At 36.4% G+C, this 21586-nt stretch overlaps 1 protein-coding gene and 1 long non-coding RNA gene across 4 annotated transcripts; one reads left to right on the top strand and one right to left on the bottom strand.

Moving 5' to 3' along the window:
• Positions 1 to 2701: 2701 nt before the first annotated feature.
• LOC109040361 (putative cystathionine gamma-lyase 2) lies at positions 2702 to 21011 on the top strand. Of its 3 annotated transcripts, none has more exons than XM_019056275.2 (8): positions 2702 to 2858; positions 4933 to 5111; positions 6034 to 6324; positions 11647 to 11781; positions 12432 to 12567; positions 13280 to 13432; positions 18312 to 18486; positions 19586 to 21011. In XM_019056275.2, exons 2-8 carry the CDS (start codon positions 4938 to 4940, stop codon positions 19746 to 19748), a joined length of 1227 nt encoding a protein of 408 aa, XP_018911820.2. In that variant the 5' UTR covers positions 2702 to 2858; positions 4933 to 4937; the 3' UTR covers positions 19749 to 21011. The 3 variants fall into 3 exon arrangements, with proteins under 3 accessions (XP_018911820.2, XP_018911821.2, XP_072160257.1); XM_019056276.2 differs by lacking the exon at positions 2702 to 2858 and adding an exon at positions 4179 to 4339; XM_072304156.1 differs by lacking the exon at positions 2702 to 2858 and adding an exon at positions 4416 to 4455.
• LOC140225394 (uncharacterized) lies at positions 12432 to 18264 on the bottom strand. The gene is made up of 2 exons (XR_011900513.1): positions 15999 to 18264; positions 12432 to 12651 (listed from the first exon to the last, which is right to left on the bottom strand). It is a non-coding gene; the product is annotated as an uncharacterized lncRNA (long non-coding RNA).
• Positions 21012 to 21586: the final 575 nt, after the last annotated feature.

Genomic DNA, 21586 nt, shown 5'->3' with positions numbered 1-21586 from the left:
CTCATGCACTCTTACGCAAAGAGAACTAACGAGCACACCCCACATTTCTCACCTCCACATAGGTCTGTTTGGTAGAAATACGTCCAATTAACCGCTATAGTAGTTACTTAAGCGACGTCAGGATGAAGAACTAACTGCTGTGGCAGGTTATTCGGCATTTTTTGAGTTCTTGCATCCTTTTTTTAAATCCAGAATCAGGGTCGGATTAAGGGGGTGGCCACATGGGCCGCGGCCCATGGCGGCAAATATAGGGGGCGGCAAATTTTGCAATTTTTTTAAATGTAGCTATAAAGAAAAATCGGATTCAGAAAAAAAAAATTACGAACGAGAAAAGGTGACAAAATCTCTCATTTCCTGAGAGTATATCTCTAATTTTGTCATCCTTTTGTGATACAATAGACTGCACCTTTAATTAGTCGAGTTAAGACTAAGAGAGAAACCGAACACGGAATTTGACCTGGAACGGCGCGGCTCAGAGAGCAATGATGACGAGAACGTGAGATGAAAAGGAGAAACCCTCGGCGTGGCGGTCGGCATGTGACACATTTTAGCGCCTACAAGACTGCATGAATACTTCACGCATTGCGCCAAAGACAATGCGGTCGCTGCGGTCAGCAGCGCGCGGGCAGCCGCAGCGTGAGACGCGTAGCGCCTACGAGACTGCATGAATACTTCACGCATTGCGTCAAACACAGTGCGTTCAGCAGCGGTCGGCCCGAAACGCATAGCGCATGTAGGACTGTAGGAATACTTCACGCATTGCGCCAGACACAGTGCGGTCAGCGCGGCGCCGCGGCGGAAGTTAACATTATTAAACCACATTTATGTTTGTTCTTTCATAATTTTTTGGTTCATTTCTTATAAATGGAAAGCCTCGTCCTTGAAGATAGGTTTACGGAACTTAACTTTCGCGGCAAGTTCCGTGAACTTTTGCTAGTAGTGTTAACAGGGCTTTCGCAAAAAATGTGACCAACACGAGTTAACGCGTCTTATACACCCTTCCCCCTCCGGCACGTTCACCTGATGGTTTTTATTGGTGTTTCAAAACGAATGAGAAGGGGCGGCAAAATACAGGCGGCCCATGGACAACAAGTAAGTAAATCCGGCCCTGTCCAGAATATTAAATCAACATCGGTTCTTTTTTCGGTGAACCCGAAAAACATTTCAAAGATCAGGCTCAGCTTGAAAATAACCTTCTTTGGATAAAGTTTGGGGGTGGATGATTGTTTTTAACGTAAATAAAATATATTATTATTATAGAGGCTTGAATAGGAAAACAGATTGGCGTCATCACGACGTTCAAAGGCACTTTAATACCAACTATTTGATGGAAGCCGAGCTTTGTAGATAACTGACAAGAAAAATCCTAGAATAGATTCCGTCCTGCACAATTGATGTTTCATGGCCTACCGTGAAAATTGAAGGCGAAATGCACCGAGTTTTACAGGCGCCATCATGTCGCATCGAGTTTGGACCGAAAAAAGGAGGTTTTAAGTTGCATTCCTCTACTTGAGCTTCAATGTTAAGGACAAAGTAAAACGAATATTTTTACGCTCGAAATCTTTTTTCTTGACGTTGAATCTTGGTACCATAAAATTTACGACTGGTTAAATTCAAAATCGCTCCAAACTTATTTTTTAACCAATATGCGACTTGGCGCGTTACTGCTGAACTTCGTCCACATTCCACATGGCATACTAGCCCCGTGTCAATTCTGCTTATTCGTCTTTTTGTGACTGAAGACGCAATACGGTGGGTATGGATTCAATCGACATGAATCGATCGAAACCGATTCGATCGATATGAATCGACCGACACCGATTCGATCGACAAATTTTTAAAAAACCGGTGTCGACTCGATCGAAAAACAAAAACACGTGAATTGATCGACGTGAATCAATCGACACCGATTCGATCAACAGTTAATTTTAAAAAAAACTGTGTTGAATCGATCTAAAAATGAAAACGTGAATCAATCGACAAGGTTTTTTTTTTTTTTTAAATTAACTGTCGATCGAATCGGAGTCGATTGACTCACATCGATCGATTCACGTTTATGTTTTTCGATCGAATCGACACCGGTTTTTTTACACCGTTGAATGATATTCGACGATTGTGCATTTTTTTTCAATAATATTCGACTTCTTCGTTGGTCTCACCAGAGACCGTTGAAATCCATCAATTTGAAATTTCGAATTCACCTCGGGACTTGAATTCGATTTTTGAATTGATGCAATCGATGTCAGAAACTTCATCTCTCACCAAAATTTTTGTTCTGTCATCTCTATCTGTTGTTGTGTTTTGTCAATTCAAGTCTGGTGTTTTCGCAATTTCTGTGTTTTAGTGTTTCGTGTTTTCTTATTTTCTTCTTAATTCCATTTAGGAAAAAAATCTGAGCTCTGACTGGCTCCTGACATCACCGATCATCGGCATCACTCAGCACTGATCAATTCGTTTGATGAATAACATTCGATCGCGAAAATTCGCTTATTGTCATCGCGATTCTAAAACCCTGACCACGGCTGCGACAATCGTCCGCTACAACTTGTATCGTCACCTACTGTGCGTGCTACGTTGACCGTTTCACGTGAATCGGCGCGACGATTGTCATTAACATCGCAATAATTATTTCCAATGATCTCATCCTCACGATTATGCGTTGTGTCCGCGCGGACCTCCCGTGGAATTTTCAAGTGGATTACCTCGTGGCACTTGGCAGCGCTGTCACCTCCACGCTGATCGCTCACTATCCTATCATCGAAATCGAAACCCTACGTTCAGTTCGAAAATCCACTAGTGAAGTGCACCACCTCGCTCGACGTAGACCCTCTAACTGCCGTGTCATCTCAGCAAGTCCAGTATGTTCCTTCTATTTTTACCATTTATATTTCGATGGCCGAAGTGAAAAACCACGTATCTCCATTGCGGGGTTTCAAAATTTCTACTCCGTTTTTTTTTTTCGAAGACTGATGAGCCAACATTCCAGCTTGAAATTTGTACAGAATATTCTACTGTTATATAGAGAAGAAAATCAAAGAAGTTTTATCGAAATTACATTGACTAATCAAAAAAAAAAAAAAAAAAAAAAAGTCCGACAGGAAGTCCGCAACATCGCAAACGGACATACGTGGTTTCGCACTTCGGCCATCGATTTGTGGCGTATTACCTAGAGTTTCGTTCGCCTCTTGACCATTAAAAAGTTAAAATTGCCTTTTTAAAGTAGGTACCCACTCTTTTTGAACTCACTTTAGAGCTGTTTTTGGGTCCATGTGCGAACCGAATTTTTCCTCCTTTCTTTTTACTGCCGTAGTTAAGTGTACCAATGGCTTTCAACTTTTAAAGGGGGCTGCGCGCTGCAAGGATTTTGTTTCCCGCGTAAATTTTTAGTGTATGACCCCTTTGGAAGAGGCAAGCGGGAAAGTAGCTTAAACCCCCCCCCCTCCCTTTTAAGCAGAATTACACATTTATTCCTGCAATTTTGATCAGTCTCATGTTTCTAACATTTTGAGAGGGGCGCCGACCCCCCTCCCCCCCTCCTCTACGCGTCTAGGCGCCTCTCTGCACAAATTAAGCCTAATAGTCGCTGCGCCATGAATGTATCTAAATTGGCGTTACTACTAATTTTGTGTTTGACCGTGCCAAAACAAAAAGAAAGAGGGAAAAATTCACCGGTTGGGTTGGTATGCGTTATGATGTGTTCCGCCCTCCATTAGCACGAGAACAAAATGAGGAATAAGACGAAAAAAAATATGAATACTTGAACAATTCTTAATTTCACTTCAATTCGCTCGCATAAAATTGTGTGTCTCACAACGAGCGTTACCCAATTTTGAGAAAGAAGTATTTCATGCAGTGAAGAATGCGTTACGTGGGCGGGCGCTGGTGGATGGTGGGAGGGGGGATGCAATAAAAAGGATTGCGTTACACGGTGTAAGTAAGTTTGGCTACACGATGCACCAAAGATTTCCTCGCAAATTGACACCAGGAGAACCATAGGTAGTTAAATAAATTGGGTAATGATCCATAATTTATCCATAAAATAAACTTGTATGTAGCGAAACGAGCCGGTAACTTTACCATCACGTTGGTAATGAATTTCAGCAGTGCAGTTTCACACTTTTCAACTTGGTAACACTCACTGATGTAAACAAAGACTTTTCAGGTTATGTTGACAATTTTTACCAAGTGCAGTGCACGTGTGTTTCGAATTTTTGCGTGTGCATTCTTCAATTTTGATTTTTCTGGGAGATCGAAACCGATCAACTATCTTCCAACATATTTTTCTTAGAATTCAGTAGTTAGTAGCTCCACATAAAATTATAGTTTAGAGGATCCCTTGGTAAGTCAATGCATGTGCCTGTTTTCTTAGACCATGTGGACCTGTGGACTTGAAACAGGTGGCTCTTCTAGTTCATTTTCAACCCTCAATCATGGCAATGTTTGCAAACTTTTTAGGTGATTTTTCCTTTATGTGATTTCCGCATCGATTAGGTTCGTCTAAGCAAATCTTAACTGAAGTGAAGTTCGCACAAAATTAGCAGGCCAACTATTAAATCGCGACAGAGAACCTACTGTCCATGATTCAACATCTGACTAAAGTACCTGATCAGAAGAGATAGTAAATCTCTAAAGAAATAGTGGAAATGCTACATTTATGTTCTAGATTTTTACTTTTTCTCAAGCAAAATGTTCTGTTACACAAAAACCACCCGATATTAACTTTCATACTGGCAGAAGGACTGCATAAGACCAAGGAAACTCATCATAAAAATATTAAGCACAAAATTTTTCTCCCGTATCACAAAAATTTGTTTTTTAAAGACATTCAAAATTTAAGCGGGAGGTAAATACAATATTTTTGTGAGAGACAAAGTCAGACTTGTTAATTTTCTTCTAATTCTTTAATTTGAAGTTACTTTGCACATGTTTCAGGTACAATGGCCACGAATGGTAATGTAAAGTTTTCACCTTTCACTCAAAGCATTGATCCAGGATTTTCAACGCGAGCCATCCACGATGGTCAAGATCCATTTCAGTGGCCATCAGCCTGTGTTGTAACTCCAATTGTAACAGCAACTACTTTCAAACAATCAGCTCCTGGAGTTCATCAGGTTAGTACTGGTAACTACGATAATCACCCTGTAATATTATAAAAATCCTTGTTAACATGCCCTGCCGTTGTCTCCAGAGTTGAATGAAAAATTTCTGCTGGTACGAAGATTGGAAAATTCTACATCACTGAGCATTAGCCATGCTCATCAGCACTTTAAGGTACCTGGCATGACATGACAGTCAAATTGTGTGACAGTCCATTCAACAGAAAGGCGTAGCAAAATGTGTGATCCAAACTGAAACTTTGCACCTAATCAAAGATACCTAGTTTAGACAAATATTTTTTATAAAAAAACACAAATAAAAACGAAAACACTTAATTGGCAATAATGATGCATGTAGTCTTGTTAAAATGTAATTACTGCATCAATAGATATTCTAAATTTCCATTTTTTTGCAGCCTTTCCTCACACTAAATTGTGCTTATTTAGTTTTTTCAACTGACAAATTTGCCAGAGTGTCTATAGGTCTGGAAAACAGGGAATATTATCAGGTCCAAGAAAAAATTAGGGAATTTTATGAAAAAGACCAGTTTGAAAAATTTTGAGACTTGAAATCTGAAAATGTATTTGAGTCATCTACACAATTAACTTGTGTTTCAATCTGGTTTGGAGTTCAATGCTCTGAATTCCACTCCAAATAGTGAACAGGGGAATTAGTTTCAATAAGGAATTGCTATTTCAATTCATTGAATGATCGGTAGGTACCTGAACAAAAAAGATTGTATGTTTCTGTCATTTGCTGTCAAATGGACGATGAGAAAAGTCAGGGAAAACCTGAAAATGTCAGGGATTTTTTCTTGCCAAGTCTATAAATGTTTATGGTGTACTCTGTTTCTGGTTTCAACCAAGAGAATCTGCATATGAGGATCCTTTTTTGTGATTTTAAAATTTCTATATTATTGAAAAACTTGTTTTCCAGGGTTTTGAATATGGCAGAAGTGGTAACCCAACGAGAAATGTTTTGGAATCTATCATCGCCTCCCTTGACAAAGGAAAGTACTGCCAAGCATTTCCCTCCGGGCTTGGAGCAACGACGTCCGTTATCAATGCTCTCCTCAAAGCTGGGGACCACATTATTTGCTGTGATGATGTTTATGGTGGTGTAAATAGGTATTTTAACAAAATTGTGGCTAAGTACGGCATTAAATCAGATTTCATCGATTTGACGAATGCAGCCGAGTTGGAGAAAACATTGAAGCCGGAAACAAAGGTAAGTTTCGAGGGGCCATATAGTTTTACACTCTTTTTCAGACATTAAATTCAATGAATTCAGAAACGAACTTGAATTTTTTTTGACTGGAAGACTGTGAAGAATTATTATGCGACACATGTGATGACCTTGTGAAATCTCGGCAACTTAGCATGCAAAAACGGGGCACATGAACATGATCCATGATGTCCCGAATAATAATGTCAACGGAAATCTCAAGGGCAATAAGAGTCATCTCTAGTTTGGTCAGGGGCTTGCAGATAGCGCATTGTAAAAATGGAGACTTCCCAAACAAGCGAATCATAAGTGTCTGCTACTATGGGTCAGCATGCCAATGCCCTAACAAGTCAGTGTGTTTTAAATCTTGAAGAAAAGTTATTCAAATTTACCAAAGAATAAGTCTCCTTCCCCATCTGACCATAATTTTTCCCACAGACCACCGATGACTCTCCAAGTGCGATGAAATTTTTTGCTGGCTGCATGAGCTCCCATGCAAAATCTTGAGAGAAAAGTGTGTCTAAGTAAGCCATTGCATGAAAAGTGAGATGTTCTCCATTGAAAAGTAAACAATAAAAACCTGTTTGAAGAACTAGAGTACGCAGGCAAATCATAATTTTTCAATTAAGATCAGAATGAGAGTGTAAAATCTCAATACACCCTCTTCATGAATGTTAATCTGCAAAAGTATTAATTTTTATCTCGTCTCATTGGAAAGATTGAGAGTTATTCATCATATGATCACAGGCTGAGTGGATTAAGTTACCTCTTTGAGTAGGCACACTTGAAATGCATTATATACTGCATGTTACTTTTTAAAACGGATGAAGCATTTTTCCTGCGTGGTATTTTACAAATTTGATTATTTTTTCCTCGCATTTTTACGTAAACCTTCTTCATTCTGTCTATCAATCTTGCTCGAATGCTAATCCTCAAGATTTTTAATACCCTACTTAATCCAAATATTGACACTGCAAATCAGGCTCACTTCTGAGACACTTATCATCAAAATGGATCAGTTTGTTTGTTCTTGATTTGTTACAAAACAGAATTAATTCTTAGTTCTTCTTACTTCTTATAGCTGTCATGTTCAATTTGACAAGCGGCAACACTTGTGTGTCATATGATGCAACAGATCGTTAAAAATAATCATAAATCGAAATACCTTTTCATTTGACCAGAGTCAACCTAACTACATCAGAGGTTGCCTGATTTCCTCTGATGTTTTATTTTTTAAATAGGAGGCTAAGCAACACTGAAAATTGAAGTTTTGTGTGTACGTTCCTCATAATCTATTGTGAATTCACATAAAAATCAAAGGTGTGAATTAGTTTAGCTCCCAATAAAAAAGAATAAGACATGAAAGAAAATTAGGCCACATGAACTGCAGTCTAGTTGATTCCAATTTGTTTGAAAAGAAGTTCTGTTGTATCTAAAAAAAAAATTTGCAGTCCCTAAAATCTAAAAATAGAACTTACGTCTATCACTGTTTAAGTCTGGTCGATCTAATCAATGCGCATACCATGCTCATTGATGAAAGAATAATTTATTCAATCGAAGCACCCAGTCGTGAATTCATCAATAATTTAAGGAAATGCTAGAGCTGAGGTTTGGTGATCTCATTTACATGATAGGCATTGTTTCTCTCTTTTTTCAATCTGGCAATCAGTCATGAATATTTTCTTTTTTTTATTCCCCTCCATTGATGACATTTTTGCTTGACATTTTTAATTATTACTATCAGGAGCTTCATTTGATGTCGGGAAGCAGAATGATTTACAGGATATAGATTTAGTCCATCCAAGGGTGCAGAAAGTTCTTAGCCCTCCCCAAAATTTGTGGAAAGTCTTCCCCAATTTTGACAAATTTTTACAGCCTTCCGCACTTTTCACAGTCTTCCACAGCCTTCTCCAATTCTCACGCGATCATGATCGCGTGTTCAAGAACATTCTGCACCTCTGAGTCCATCAATAACTTTTATAAATATGTAATTTCCATCATAATGCTGCAAAAATTTCAAAAACACTTCTACAGGGTGTCCCAGACCCTCTCGCACCAGGCTTTTACTTGGTTACTGTAGGTAGGATGAAGTAGGGGATGTCTGGCAGTAATAGGATATTGACCTCAAGGAATCTGAGTCTCATAAACCTGGAACCCTCCTCCCCCCCCCCCGACCCCCTCTTGGTAGGTAAAATAAGCGGTTCTCACTTCTTAAGTCAGAGTTTATGACAAAATTTTGAAATCATTCCATCGAAATCAGAGAAAACGGATAGTTTTAACTGAAATCGACACCAAGCAATGTAAAATCGGCATATTCGTATCTGAAATGGGCCTGTTGCACCAATTTTTTTTATTGCTTTAATCGAAAGACCTAAGGCTCCTGATGTCACAGGAATTTTCCCGGAGTTTTTTGATCACCGGAAACCCCCAAAAAATCAACTTAAAAACGCCTCAGAATTTGGATTTTCAAAACGGTCGTTTCGGGTCCGCCATACTTGTGACGTGAAATGATATGAAAGACCTGGTTTCTTCATCACTTACAATGTATTTTCCCGTAAGGAAATGGCAGCGCTTTTCAAATGCAAATATCGAGTCAATCGCTAATTTTTTGATCAAAATTGAAAGCAGAAATGGATTCCTCGTACGTTTAAATGGTTAAAACCTTCATTAGATAAATAAGAACCGACGGGATAAACCCTATTTTTTAAGGAAGACTGTAGTCAATGGGCGATTGTTTACATCTGCTTAGTGATAACAGACATGGACATTAGCTCAATATTTGGTCATTTTCATGAGTTTTTACTTGTTTGTCACTATTTGAAGGTAAGTTTATTTTGTAAATCAATTGTCTAGTGTCTTAGGATCATGTTAAAAGCTGTAAAGGTATACTTTGTTACTTATTAATTCAGAACACACTCCGGCAGTCCAACGCTCAAACCTGGATGTAGCGAGTCAGTTGTTATATCTTACTATTTCACCCTTTAATGCTTCACTGAAGACACCAAAATGATAGTATCAATCATTGATGATAAAAAAAACTTACCTCTGACAATACTGAATTGAGATGAGGAGACCGGTATGTTTTAGCTGGAGGCAAGGAAAGTAGACGTAGGATCCTTCTTCGATTACCAGACTTTATCGATAAATTTTTCTGTATAGTGTTACATTTAAAACACACAGGATTTTAAAATAACATAAGTTTATAAAACGTGGGAACGTTCTGAATGATATTGAGATGTTTGTTGAAGAGTTAAGAATGATTTACACGCATTGAGAGAACATCCAGGGTTTGAGCGTTGGACTGCCGGAGTGTGTTCTGAATTAATAAGTAACAAAGTATACCTTTACAGCTTTTAACATGATCCTAAGACACTAGACAATTGATTTACAAAATAAACTTACCTTCAAATAGTGACAAACAAGTAAAAAACTCATGAAAATGACCAAATATTGAGCTAATGTCCATGTCTGTTATCACTAAGCAGATGTAAACAATCGCCCATTGACTACAGTCTTCCTTAAAAATAGGGTTTATCCCGTCGGTTCTTATTTATCTAATGAAGGTTTTAACCATTTAAACGTACGAGGAATCCATTTCTGCTTTCAATTTTGATCAAAAAATTAGCGATTGACTCGATATTTGCATTTGAAAAGCGGCTGCCATTTCCTTACGGGAAAATACATTGTAAGTGATGAAGAAACCAGGTCTGTCATATCATTTCACGTCACAAGTAGTCACAAGCATAGAATCCACCAATCACAAGTATGGCGGTTGAAAAGCGACCGTTTTTGAATGGGTCGGTTCCAAAAACAGCTTTTTTTTGAGTTTGAGAGGTCATTTCAAGGTTTTTTAATAGCGCCATCGTTCTTTTCGTGAAATTTGCCATAAGAATCAGGCATCAATTTGCAAATCCCCGCACCTTGCAACAGGCCCATTGTGACCCCAAAAGTAAGAGACAGAGCCCCCCCACCCCACCCCCAAATGCTTGTTTGCTAAAGTGATGCAGAGGCTCGAAAAAAGCATGGTTTCATGGGTTATCAACCCGAGGAATCTAAATTTAATGATCCTGCAGCCCCCTGAGGCTTTGCCAATGGGGTATAGGAGGGATATTTTACTCATAAATTTAACCCGTTTAAAATCTTCCCTTCGTTAAAGTATATAACAGGATTTTTCAGGCTACAAGTGTACTTGTCTCAATTAAAAAACTTGACTAAGGTAAGGATGGTTTACAAGTAGTAGCTGCCTCAAGAACTATTAAGATAAATACATCCACTTTCAGATAAAAAGTGGATTAAAATAGGCTTTTCAGGTTGTAAAAAAGTTTTAAAACGTTATTGAAAGTGGTTCAGCACGTGCAACCCAATTTTTTACCATTCCCTCTTCTTTTGGGGATCATGAATTGCATCAGAAATAGCTAAATGAAAATCAGCAAAATAAATCAACTCTGCTTCTAGGCTTATTTCAGGCACAAACAATCCTCTATTTAATTCCCTGTGCCTAGTTTATTTCTGATAAACTTTGTCTGGTTACATGTATATTTATCTCCATACCACATAGAAACTCTTGTGTGAATACATATTTAAGCGCTGCTTTTGCAGCGCTCCCTGACGCTCTGCAACTCCTAACCGCCACAGCCCTGTAAGGAGTGGGACTTTCTCATTATCTATGTTTATTACCTCCTGCCGCCATCCTTTCACTGGGCTTCCCCTTTGTCTTTTTCTAGGAGGAACTCAATAAGCATCTTCTTCAGCAGCCTTTCTTCAGTCATCCTTTTTTTGCGAAAAGTTGTTGAATTGCATATTGCATCTATTTTTCATGATAAAGATTATAGGTAGGTTGCCAAAAATGCATCGTATTAAGATGCATAAAAATTATTTACTAATGCATTTTGGGGTTTTACCAATCATCAAAGCATTACATAGTATAAATCAACTTTGTTTTTTAAAAACGTAACATAAAATGTAGCATATAAGGATTTAATCCATCTTTATGATGATCTGATGATGGGGTAGACCCTGAAATGCATTAATAACTAATTTTTATTTATCTTAATAAAATGCATCTTTGGCTAACTATCTGAATATTCTTCATCCTGTTTACATGACCATGCTAGACTGATTGGCTGTTCGGTCTTGAAACAAATATTATGTCATTTTAGACTTCTATGATCTGACGCACTCCATCATTTGTGTAAGAAACTTTCATCAAATTTTAAATGAAATGAATCAAAATGAAAAAATGAATTAAATGCAGTTGCATAAAATCAATTGGGTCAAATTTGAATCAAATTTTTCATCCAAATTCAATTTCTTGTCTTGTCTCAGATGCTGTGGATGGAAAGCCCAACGAATCCATTAATGAAAGTGATGGATCTACCCAAATTGGCAAAAATTGCTAAAGCATATAACAAAGATATCATAATCGTTGCTGATAATACCTTCCTAACTTCCTATTTTTGTGTGAGTATATTGTGTTTTGTGATGTGATCAGTTGCTTCTCCCAATATTGTTTCCTTTAAAAAAATATTTTATGAAATTTTAATCTCATGCTCTCACAGGCAATTCATATTTTTCTGGGTCCTTAGAATATTTAAGAATTATTCCTCCTTTCATTGAAACTTAGGAGAATAGAAAATAATCTAGTCACTTTTAACTCTCAAAATTTCAATTAAAGCCATAAGTTTATTGAGTATAAGTAGTGTTTCTGGAATTTAAGGTTTAGCTATGCATTTCTGTGAAAAATATTGCAAAAAAATGATGCCTCTAATTTTATTCAAATGTAACACTGAAGCCAAGGAAAACCTATCAAAATAACGGCTTTAATATCAGTACAGAGCATTGTCATAGGAGAGTTCCCTACTAAATACTAAGCACACAGAACCAAGAAATTCAGCGCTGCCTAATTTTTTTTTCTTCTTTTTATATGATGTCGCTTACGATTGCCTGAGCACCAGAAGCTTCCAAAATCCAACTTTCTATTTTTCAATCTTGAGAACTGTATAGTGAAATAGCTACCATCTTTTGTTCAAACGACTTTAGTTTTAAAATATGGAAAGTTATAGGCAACAATTTTTGGTTAAGATTCTCATGTTTAATCATCTTGTTTGCAGAGACCACTTGAATTAGGTGCAGATATTGTACTGTATTCATTGACGAAGTACATGAACGGACATTCAGACGTCTTGATGGGTGCATGTGTCACTAACAGTCCAGAATTAGAAGAAAAATTAAGATTTGTGCAAAATGGTAAATCTTTGTGTTATCATTTTAATCAACCTTTCATTTTCCAAAAGTCTTGTGCACACCAATGTCCCAAGTTCAAATTTCGATCTGTAAATAGAGCAAGTAATGATTTTAGGAGTGTGTTTCAAACAAAATACTTTCTAACTTTCCAACACTCTCCAAAGGAAAATTGCAAAACTCAACGACAGTGTGACTCAGTGGAAAGTAAAAGTAGGAAAGCACAAGTAAAATATAAAAGAAGAACTAAGAAAGATAAGAGGAGGACCACAATGAAATGCAAAGAAAGTGTAGTATAAAAAATACTGCTGTCCAAAGCAAAAATGCCGTAATTCCATTCTAAATATTTTCGTCAAAAAAACAATTAATCACAAGGAAAACAATGAGCATGCATACATTACATTTTTTAAGAATGACTACGTGCTATTGGAAGGTCAGTTTGAAAAAATGGCAATGAAAGTTTTTGTATAAGAAAGCAGCATGTGTGACTGCGAAATGCAAGAACTGGAATGAAGTTACAGTATTTTTGCTTTGGAAGCTAGATGATGGATTCCATTACACCAGTTACATTTGAAGAATCTTGTCTAAAACATTACCACAGTGGAAAATTCTGTAAGAATACATGAGAAAATTTTGATGATGCATGTTTTTGAATTTCATGATTCAGGTATCTTCATGTTTGCTCAAATTGTTTAATTTTTTATCCTTGTCATTACAGCTTGTGGTATAATTCCTAACCCATTCGACTGCTATCTAGTCTCCCGCAGTTTGAAAACTCTCAGCGTTCGAATGGAGAAACATATGACAAATGGTTTAGCTGTAGGAAAATACTTAGAAACACATCCAATGGTTGAACAAGTTTACCATCCAGGTAAAGGCACCAACATTATAAATGTTTAACGCTAGACTTTTACATTTAAGAGAAAGCAGTATGAAGATTTGCAGCAATTGATAAAGTCTATCATGTCTCAGCAAACTGTAGTTAAACCTAGTGAAACTTTTTTGACTTGAAAACTCATTTAACTTGCTTTTAGCGTAGAGATAGCAATGCCAATCATGAACAAGGAGGTTTCAAGTAAAAAAAGTTTCAAGAAGCATCTCAAAATGTTAGCATAGAAGATGAAATTCTCAGCCGGTAGGATGCAAGTTCGCAACTTTGGCTTGACGCCAACTCCCACCTAACCAGTCGAATATCCTTGCGTCATTAGAAGTTTAACTTGCACATGCTGTTAATTTTTTCTTCTTCTTTATTTGTGATTCTTCCCTTATTTAGAGTGTAAATCAGGCCTGTGAGTCTATCCTCTCTTCTAGTTCTAACTTGTAAATAAACTCATTTGAAGAGAAAAAAAGGAATAGAATGGGTCTGTTGCGCGGGTCGCAGAATAGTGTTATGATGCTTGATTCTTGTAGATTAGCTGAAAGTAATAAGATCGTCCAAACCGCAACTTTCTACGTTTAATATTAACGGAGATATCGCCCTTTGAAAAGTCAGCTTTTTGACAACATCCACTGCGGCAGTGACACCCCTGGTTTCTTCCTCAGTTGTTCAATCAGTGATGCAGAGGGTGCCATGCAAAACTTCAGCGACGTTAAACATAAACAAACTGTTGTGAACTGGCTGATTGCCTAATCTCTTTGCGGCAAGCACACTATCTCCTAATAAGGTGATCTTTAAAGTGCGAAACTGTCTGTTTCTTGAGTTTGTTTACATTTCATGTCGTTGAAGTTTTGCGTTGCACCCTCTGCATCACTGATCAAACAAAAGAGGAAGAAACCAAGGGTGTCTCTGCCACGGTGGATGTTGTCAAAAATCTGACTTTTTAAAGGGGCGATATCTCCGTTTATATTGAACGCAGAAAATTGCAGTTTGGACAGATCTAATTATTTTTTGCTAATCTACAAGAATCAAGCATCAAAACACGATTCTGTGACCAGCGCAATTGACCCATTCTGAAATCTCTAAGTTTTCCATAGTAAAACATGGACCCCCCCCCCCCCCCCATACCAATCACACATGACAAACTTGTGGGTCATTCCATATAGAACCTACCAGCCATGCAACCGCCCGACTCGGATTTTGATGATAAATTTTTTTCTTGATCAGACCACCAAATAATGAACTTCTGCAAAATATTAGGTCTCAAATCAAAAAACTCACTGAGATATGAATTTTGGAAGTTTTAAGAATTTTCAAGAAAGAGACCTTTCGAACTTCCGAGAAAGAGAGGGTCATTTTCCCCAAAAAAATTCATCCCGGGCCCATTTTTCGTCGGATTGAAGTGAAAATTTGACACAATGTCCATGAAAGTATGTTTTGAGAATAAAATGCATAAAATGTTCGACTTCACTCATTGATGTGCTGCGGTTGATAGTTCGTTGTGATTTTGTCTGATGACAAAACCTTCCCCTCTTCAAATGCTCATAACTTTTGAGCTGCAAGTTATTTTTTGCTCCAATTTTTTTTAAAATGCTCCTAAGAGTATTAGGAAGACGCCTAAAAAACAATTCTGATGGCGTTTTGGGCTTTAGTATCTTTTTTTTTCACTTTTGTCCGAAAAAGGCCTAAAAAACTGGAAATAACACCAAAATTGTTCCGATAATCGACCATTACCCTGAAAAGTCAACTCAAAAATCGCTCAATTTTTGCCTGAATGGTCCTTACTGTGTGTACAATATGTTTGAAAAATAAAATCAATGGTATTTCGGGTTTATATATCTTTAACTTCGAGTTTTTTCCGAAAAAAGGCGAGCAAAACTGAAAAACACTGAAATTACACCAATTATCGGCTCTAACGTTGGAGTAGCAACTCAAAAATTGCTCACATTTATACTGAATGGTTCTCACTGCATGTGAAATGCGTCTGGGGAATAAAAGTGATGGTATGTTGGGTTTCCATAACCCTTTTCCCAACATTTTTACTCAAGAGAGGCTCGCTCAACTGAAAAAAGCGCTAGGAAAATCTCATTAACCGACCATTACATTGAAAAAACAATTGATTGGGGGCCCAGATTTTTCACCAAAGGACTCTTGTTGTATGGGAAGCACACTAACTTGAGGAGTGAATATAGTGTATTCTTGGTTGTAGTAGTTTTCCCCTTCACTCCAATCTTTACGATCGGCTTTAAAGTAAGGAAATAAAACTGTAGGTATCTCTTAACTGATAGGCATCTGTTATGGAATATGAGTATGTCACGGGTGATAGACTCAAATTCGGGTTGAAAGTTTGTGAGACTGTTCGGCACCAGTTGATTTTTAATAAAAGGTAGAATCAAAAAACTACTAGAATGGATTGAGAATTATAGATACTGAATTTTTGGAGATGAAATTTAGAGTTGTACTGAGTCAAAAGAGATAGCACAGAATCACAAGAGTTAAACAGTAAAGAAAATAGTCACTCAGAAAATGTGCAAGAAGGCGAGAGTGGGCACAAACGTACTTGTACGGGTCTAGATGGTAAAGAACCTGGGGTCTAAGAGATGAGAAAAGACAGACAGACCTAGGTTTTAGGGCAGCGCACGCTTATGTAGACTTGCTGAGGTCACGGGTGGTGAGACAACAAGCCTACACAACATTGGTTGGCTATAATCTATGTAGTTATCAGCTGCAAGTTTAGTAATTAAATTTATGGGTGATTCTTGGTGATGGCTGGGAGATAGGGGTGAAGAAGACAAAAGTGGACGAAATCCAGCCATCACTAATGAGTGTTCTAAAATTAATAAGAAATATTCGAAAATGTAAGGCAAAAAGATGAGAAGGTGTTGACAGCATCCCTATTCACATTAAATGTGATTTACTGACTCCTGGATGGCATCATAATGAGGTTAATAACTTTCAAATGTATTCTGAAATAAAAATTAATGGAAAAGATAAAAAGTTCTAATAGGAATTATCAGAACATTAAATTGTTAAAAATTGAGGGAGGTTATTCATGCTGACTAGAGTTGAAGTATTGTAATTATAGTTTTGAAAAATTGAGTTACCTATTTATTTCCTCAACATCTCAAGCAAGGGTTTCACTCTTAAAGGGTGGGAAAAAATATGTACAAAAATCATGTATTTGGATATTTTGTGTTAAAAAAATAGAATTTTATCAATGAAGTACCTAACTGTAAGGTTTGCCCTTGATTCACTCAATTCAGAACTTAGTTGCTTTTTCAACTCAAAGCATTAAATTTACTTCAAAAAACTTTTGAATTTTCAGATCTATAAATTAGACTGTTGCTGATATAGATCACGATCTTGATTGCCCTGAATAATTACTCTAACCCAGAGTAAGTTAAAGTTATGCTAGAAATCTCAACAAATTCGTTGTTGCGTGTGTGCGTGATAGGCACTGGTTCTTTGGGCTTGTTCTATCCAAATCAGAGGAAGAAAACGACTTTGAGATTTCATTTATGTATCCATCCGCGTCCGTGAATTAAAAAGATTTTTGAAGTAAATTTAATGCTTCGAGTTGAAAAAGCAACTAAGTTCTGAATTGAGTAAATCAAGGGCAAACCTTACAGTTACTTTATTGATAACATTCTATTTTTTTATCGCAAAATATCTAAATACATGATTTTTGTACATATTTTTTCCCTCCCTTTAAGAGTGAATCCCTTGCTATATTCACTCCTCAAGTTAGTGTGCTTCCCATACAACAAGAGTCCTTTGGTGAAAAATCTGGGCCCCCAATCAATTGTTTTTTCAATGTAATGGTCGGTTAATGAGATTTTTCTAGCGCTTTTTTCAGTTGAGCGAGCCTCTCTTGAGTAAAAATGTTGGGAAAAGGGTTATGGAAACCCAACATACCATCACTTTTATTCCCCAGACGCATTTCACATGCAGTGAGAACCATTCAGTATAAATGTGAGCAATTTTTGAGTTGCTACTCCAACGTCAGAGCCGATAATTGGTGTAATTTCAGTGTTTTTCAGTTTTGCTCGCCTTTTTTCGGAAAAAACTCGAAGTTAAAGATATATAAACCCGAAATACCATTGATTTTATTTTTCAAACATATTGCACACACAGTAAGGACCATTCAGGCAAAAATTGAGCGATTTTTGAGTTGACTTTTCAGGGTAATGGTCGATTATCGGAACAATTTTGGTGTTATTTCCAGTTTTTTAGGCCTTTTTCGGACAAAAGTGAAAAAAAAAGATACTAAAGCCCAAAACGCCATCAGAATTGTTTTTTAGGCGTCTTCCTAATACTCTTAGGAGCATTTTAAAAAAAATTGAAGCAAAAAATAACTTGCAGCTCAAAAGTTATGAGCATTTGAAGAGGGGAAGGTTTTGTCATCAGACAAAATCACAACGAACTATCAACCGCAGCACATCAATGAGTGAAGTCGAACATTTTATGCATTTTATTCTCAAATTTACATACTTTCATGGACATTGTGTCAAATTTTCACTTCAATCCGACGAAAAATGGGCCCGGGATGAATTTTTTGGGGGAAAATGACCCTCTCTTTCTCGGAAGTTCGAAAGGTCTCTTTCTTGAAAATTCTTAAAACTTCCAAAATTCATATCTCAGTGAGTTTTTTGATTTGAGACCTAATATTTTGCAGAAGTTCATTATTTGGTGGTCTGATCAAGAAAAAAATTTATCATCAAAATCCGAGTCGGGCGGTTGCATGGCTGGTAGGTTCTATATGGAATGACCCTTGTAGCTCATTGTTTTTAAGTCTCATTTCCAAATTTTGTTTCAATTGTTATGAAGATTTGATCAAGCACAGTATTTAATGCTTTTAATTGAAAATTTTTAGGGCTTCCATCCCACCCGCAACATGCTATTGCAAAAGCGCTATGGAGTGGCTGCAGTGGTATGCTCTCACTCTACCTTAAAGGTGGCTTGGAACAGAGTAACGCTTTCTTGTCAGCTTTGAAAGTTTTTATTCTAGCTGAAAGTCTTGGAGGTTATGAAAGTTTGGCAGATTTACCGTAAGTTAAATTTTCATTCTTATTACATAATGAATATTTTTTGTAACTAAAATGTACGTTACTAAAAAAAGGAAGAAAAGTAAAAGTGTTAAAGTGGAAGTCATAGTTCACAAGAAAACTTTTTCTTATCTGAGAGATTACTCAATGGTTAAATGATCATTTTCAAACATTGGCAATCTCATTATGTAACAGTCAAATTTTATTTTTAGATTTTTTTTTATCTTTTCTCTTAGAAAGAAGAAGAATAATCGTCGGACTTTTAAAGCCATGGAACTTACAAACTTTTCAAAATTTCTTACAAAAAAATAAGATTTAAATTTTGAAAACTTAGGAAAATTGGTATCTAAAATTTATCCTACATTTCAACACATAATATTATATTTACATAATATTCAGCATAGTCAAATCAAAATAACTTCATGTAATTGGATCAAAACTGTAGGTACTTAAAAGCTTTTGAGTTTTTTAAGGAACATCGAAGAATTTTTATGTTCAAAATTAAAGTATGAAAGTAATACAACAAAGTCCTATTCCTGAAAGTATCATTGTGGAAAGTATAACCCCCTTCCTCGCCGAAAGGAACATATCATTAGGGAATCTAGGAAAAGATGCCCTTTGTAGTGGCAAGGCGTGAATGATCGGTTATCGATATTTCTCCATTTGAAGCTATGGTAAAGAATCTATTATTAAGGTATTCGTTGCGAACACCCTGTTTATCTGTCTTTTTCCATAGGTTTAAATGGCAGATCAATGGATATATTGCCAAGCACACCACGTCACTGCTTTGAATGCTGCGCTTCAAAATTCCTGTCCATTCTTTAAGCTTTTAGTAGAATATTTTTTCATGAAATTTTCAGAAAACACTCTCGAGAAAGCCAAAAAAGCCGCACGCATTTTCCTGCAATTTACTAAAAAAGAAAAATATGGAAAAGATTTACCTAGCGGCAAAATAAGTTACCGGTTTTTCTAATTCCACTATCGAAGTAGGAATTAATTTAAAAGTGTAATATTTTTGCTCCTCCCCAATATTGCCATGTTTTTTTCTTCTTTTGTATCTTCCGTCCAAAGTAATGATTTTTGATGGTATATTTCTTTCCAGATTGATAATGACGCATGCTTCCGTTCCTCCGGAAGACAGAGTGAGACTTGGAATCAACGAAAGTCTAATTAGATTGTCTGTCGGTCTTGAGTCTGAGATCGACTTAATCGCTGATTTGGAGCAAGCTTTGAAGATTGCTGAAAAAACTATGAAGAAAAAATAAGAATTGACCCAGTGTGCTAATTTGTTTGTAAAGAACGCAACTCCATCCAATCTCTTCTACAATTTCTGATTATGTCTTCCCCTCATGACAGTCAATAATGTGTCTATTTTTGTCTTAATTCAATTCATCATGATTTCCCCCCAACTCAGAACTTAGGAATTTCTTCTGTTCAATTTATCGTTTACATTGTTATGATAAGGGTACCTGAATGTGCAATTACACTGAATAGAAATTTATTCGAAAATTGGATGAATTCGCCTCCAGATTAGATTGCTAATCCGAATCTGTGCCAAATCCAGATTACATAAATTTAATCTCACTAAATATAATTTTGGAGCTACCTGTGTTCCTCTGAACTTTGAAGTTCTTTGCGAGCCAATACAAGATATAAAGTTGTGCCAAAATTAATTTTTGAGGTTAAAATTGTCTAACGAACATAATTGGGTCTTTTGGGATTGCTCATAAATTACGGAATGCATTCACAGTAGGAGTCTAAAGTTTTGTTGAGGGGAGGAAGGTTACTTTTATTAGTGTGAAGTAGCACTCAAAAAAATACGTTTGAACATTTTTTTGTCAAACAACCAACAATAACTTGGAACTGGTAATGTAATTTACAAGGGTTGCTTTACCAAAGGGACAAAAAAACTGAAAAATAAGCTGGAAGTACATATTACGTTTATTTATGAGCAGCCCCTTTAAGGAAAATTCTCAAATGCCCTTCTTATTTTGTTACCATTATTATTATTGTTTCAATGAAGATCCTTGATTTGAAAAAGGAACCATGCTGCTCGCTTTACTTTAGTATTATTCTTTAAGTGGTATGTTCTCTCTTTAAAAGCTCTCTCTAAATTGTGAATTGAATCAGTTGGTGCATGAACGACAAATCTTCTTTTTTTTTTCAAGAAAATTCTTTTAAATTTGTAATATTCTCACTGCAAGAGTTTTTGCTGCTTACAACTAATTTATCAGATTATTTTCAGAATTTTTTTTATGAATTTATGTTTCTTTTTTAACGTACCCTGATGTTTCCATATTTAATTACCTAGCCACCCAAAAAGATGAATATTACACAGATTTAAGGATGTCTCACAACAAACAGAAATGTAACCTAAAGTTAGGGGAATTGCAATCAAAAAAAGGTCATACCACCAATAGTTTTGAATCATTGTCAGCAGCTAAAATACGTCCTTTTGTAATCTTAGATGTTTTTGCTTTTTTTATTTATGAAATTTTAAACTAAAAATAAATGTTTTTTTATTTGTTTATTGTCGTTATTTTTTTTTATTTTTTTTAAAGTCTCACGAGTAGCACAACGGCCCAGCAACTTCTGTCGGTGCCATCTGAGAGAGTGCAAACTACCTTCTCCTGAGTGCGTTTTTCCATGATTTGAATCCCAAGATGTGAAAATTCAGTCTAAAAATAAGTAAGAGGCAGCAAGGAGGCAAAGAAAAAATATAACTGGAAGCTTCTTCCTAAATTGTTGTGGGTGAGAATAGGTGCTAAAAATATGAAGAATCTCGAAAGTTCTCTCACAAAATTTCAAAACTTATCTCACGCGTCAATCAAGAGTGTTTTGCAATGTTCATTATCATCAATGTCTGCAGTGTCATCTTTTCTGTTTTCATTAGCGACAGAAAAGAACGACATTTCAAAATGCAGGGGACCAATAATGGAGGTAGCCTCTCTACAGTTTGAGAATTAGATGCCATGATTGTATCTCTCAGAGAGCGTCTTTTTACGGAGAAAGGAAGCAACTTTTTAAATAAAAGCAGTGTGATTATAAAACTTCCAGCAAAAAATTTTGCAGGATAATCTGATGATAAAGTTTATTAAAAATT

Source organism: Bemisia tabaci, chromosome 9 (genome assembly GCF_918797505.1).
Source record: "Bemisia tabaci chromosome 9, PGI_BMITA_v3".
In the NCBI taxonomy this organism is placed as follows: Eukaryota; Metazoa; Arthropoda; class Insecta; order Hemiptera; family Aleyrodidae; genus Bemisia; species Bemisia tabaci.
This window is presented reverse-complemented; position numbering and strand designations above follow the sequence as displayed.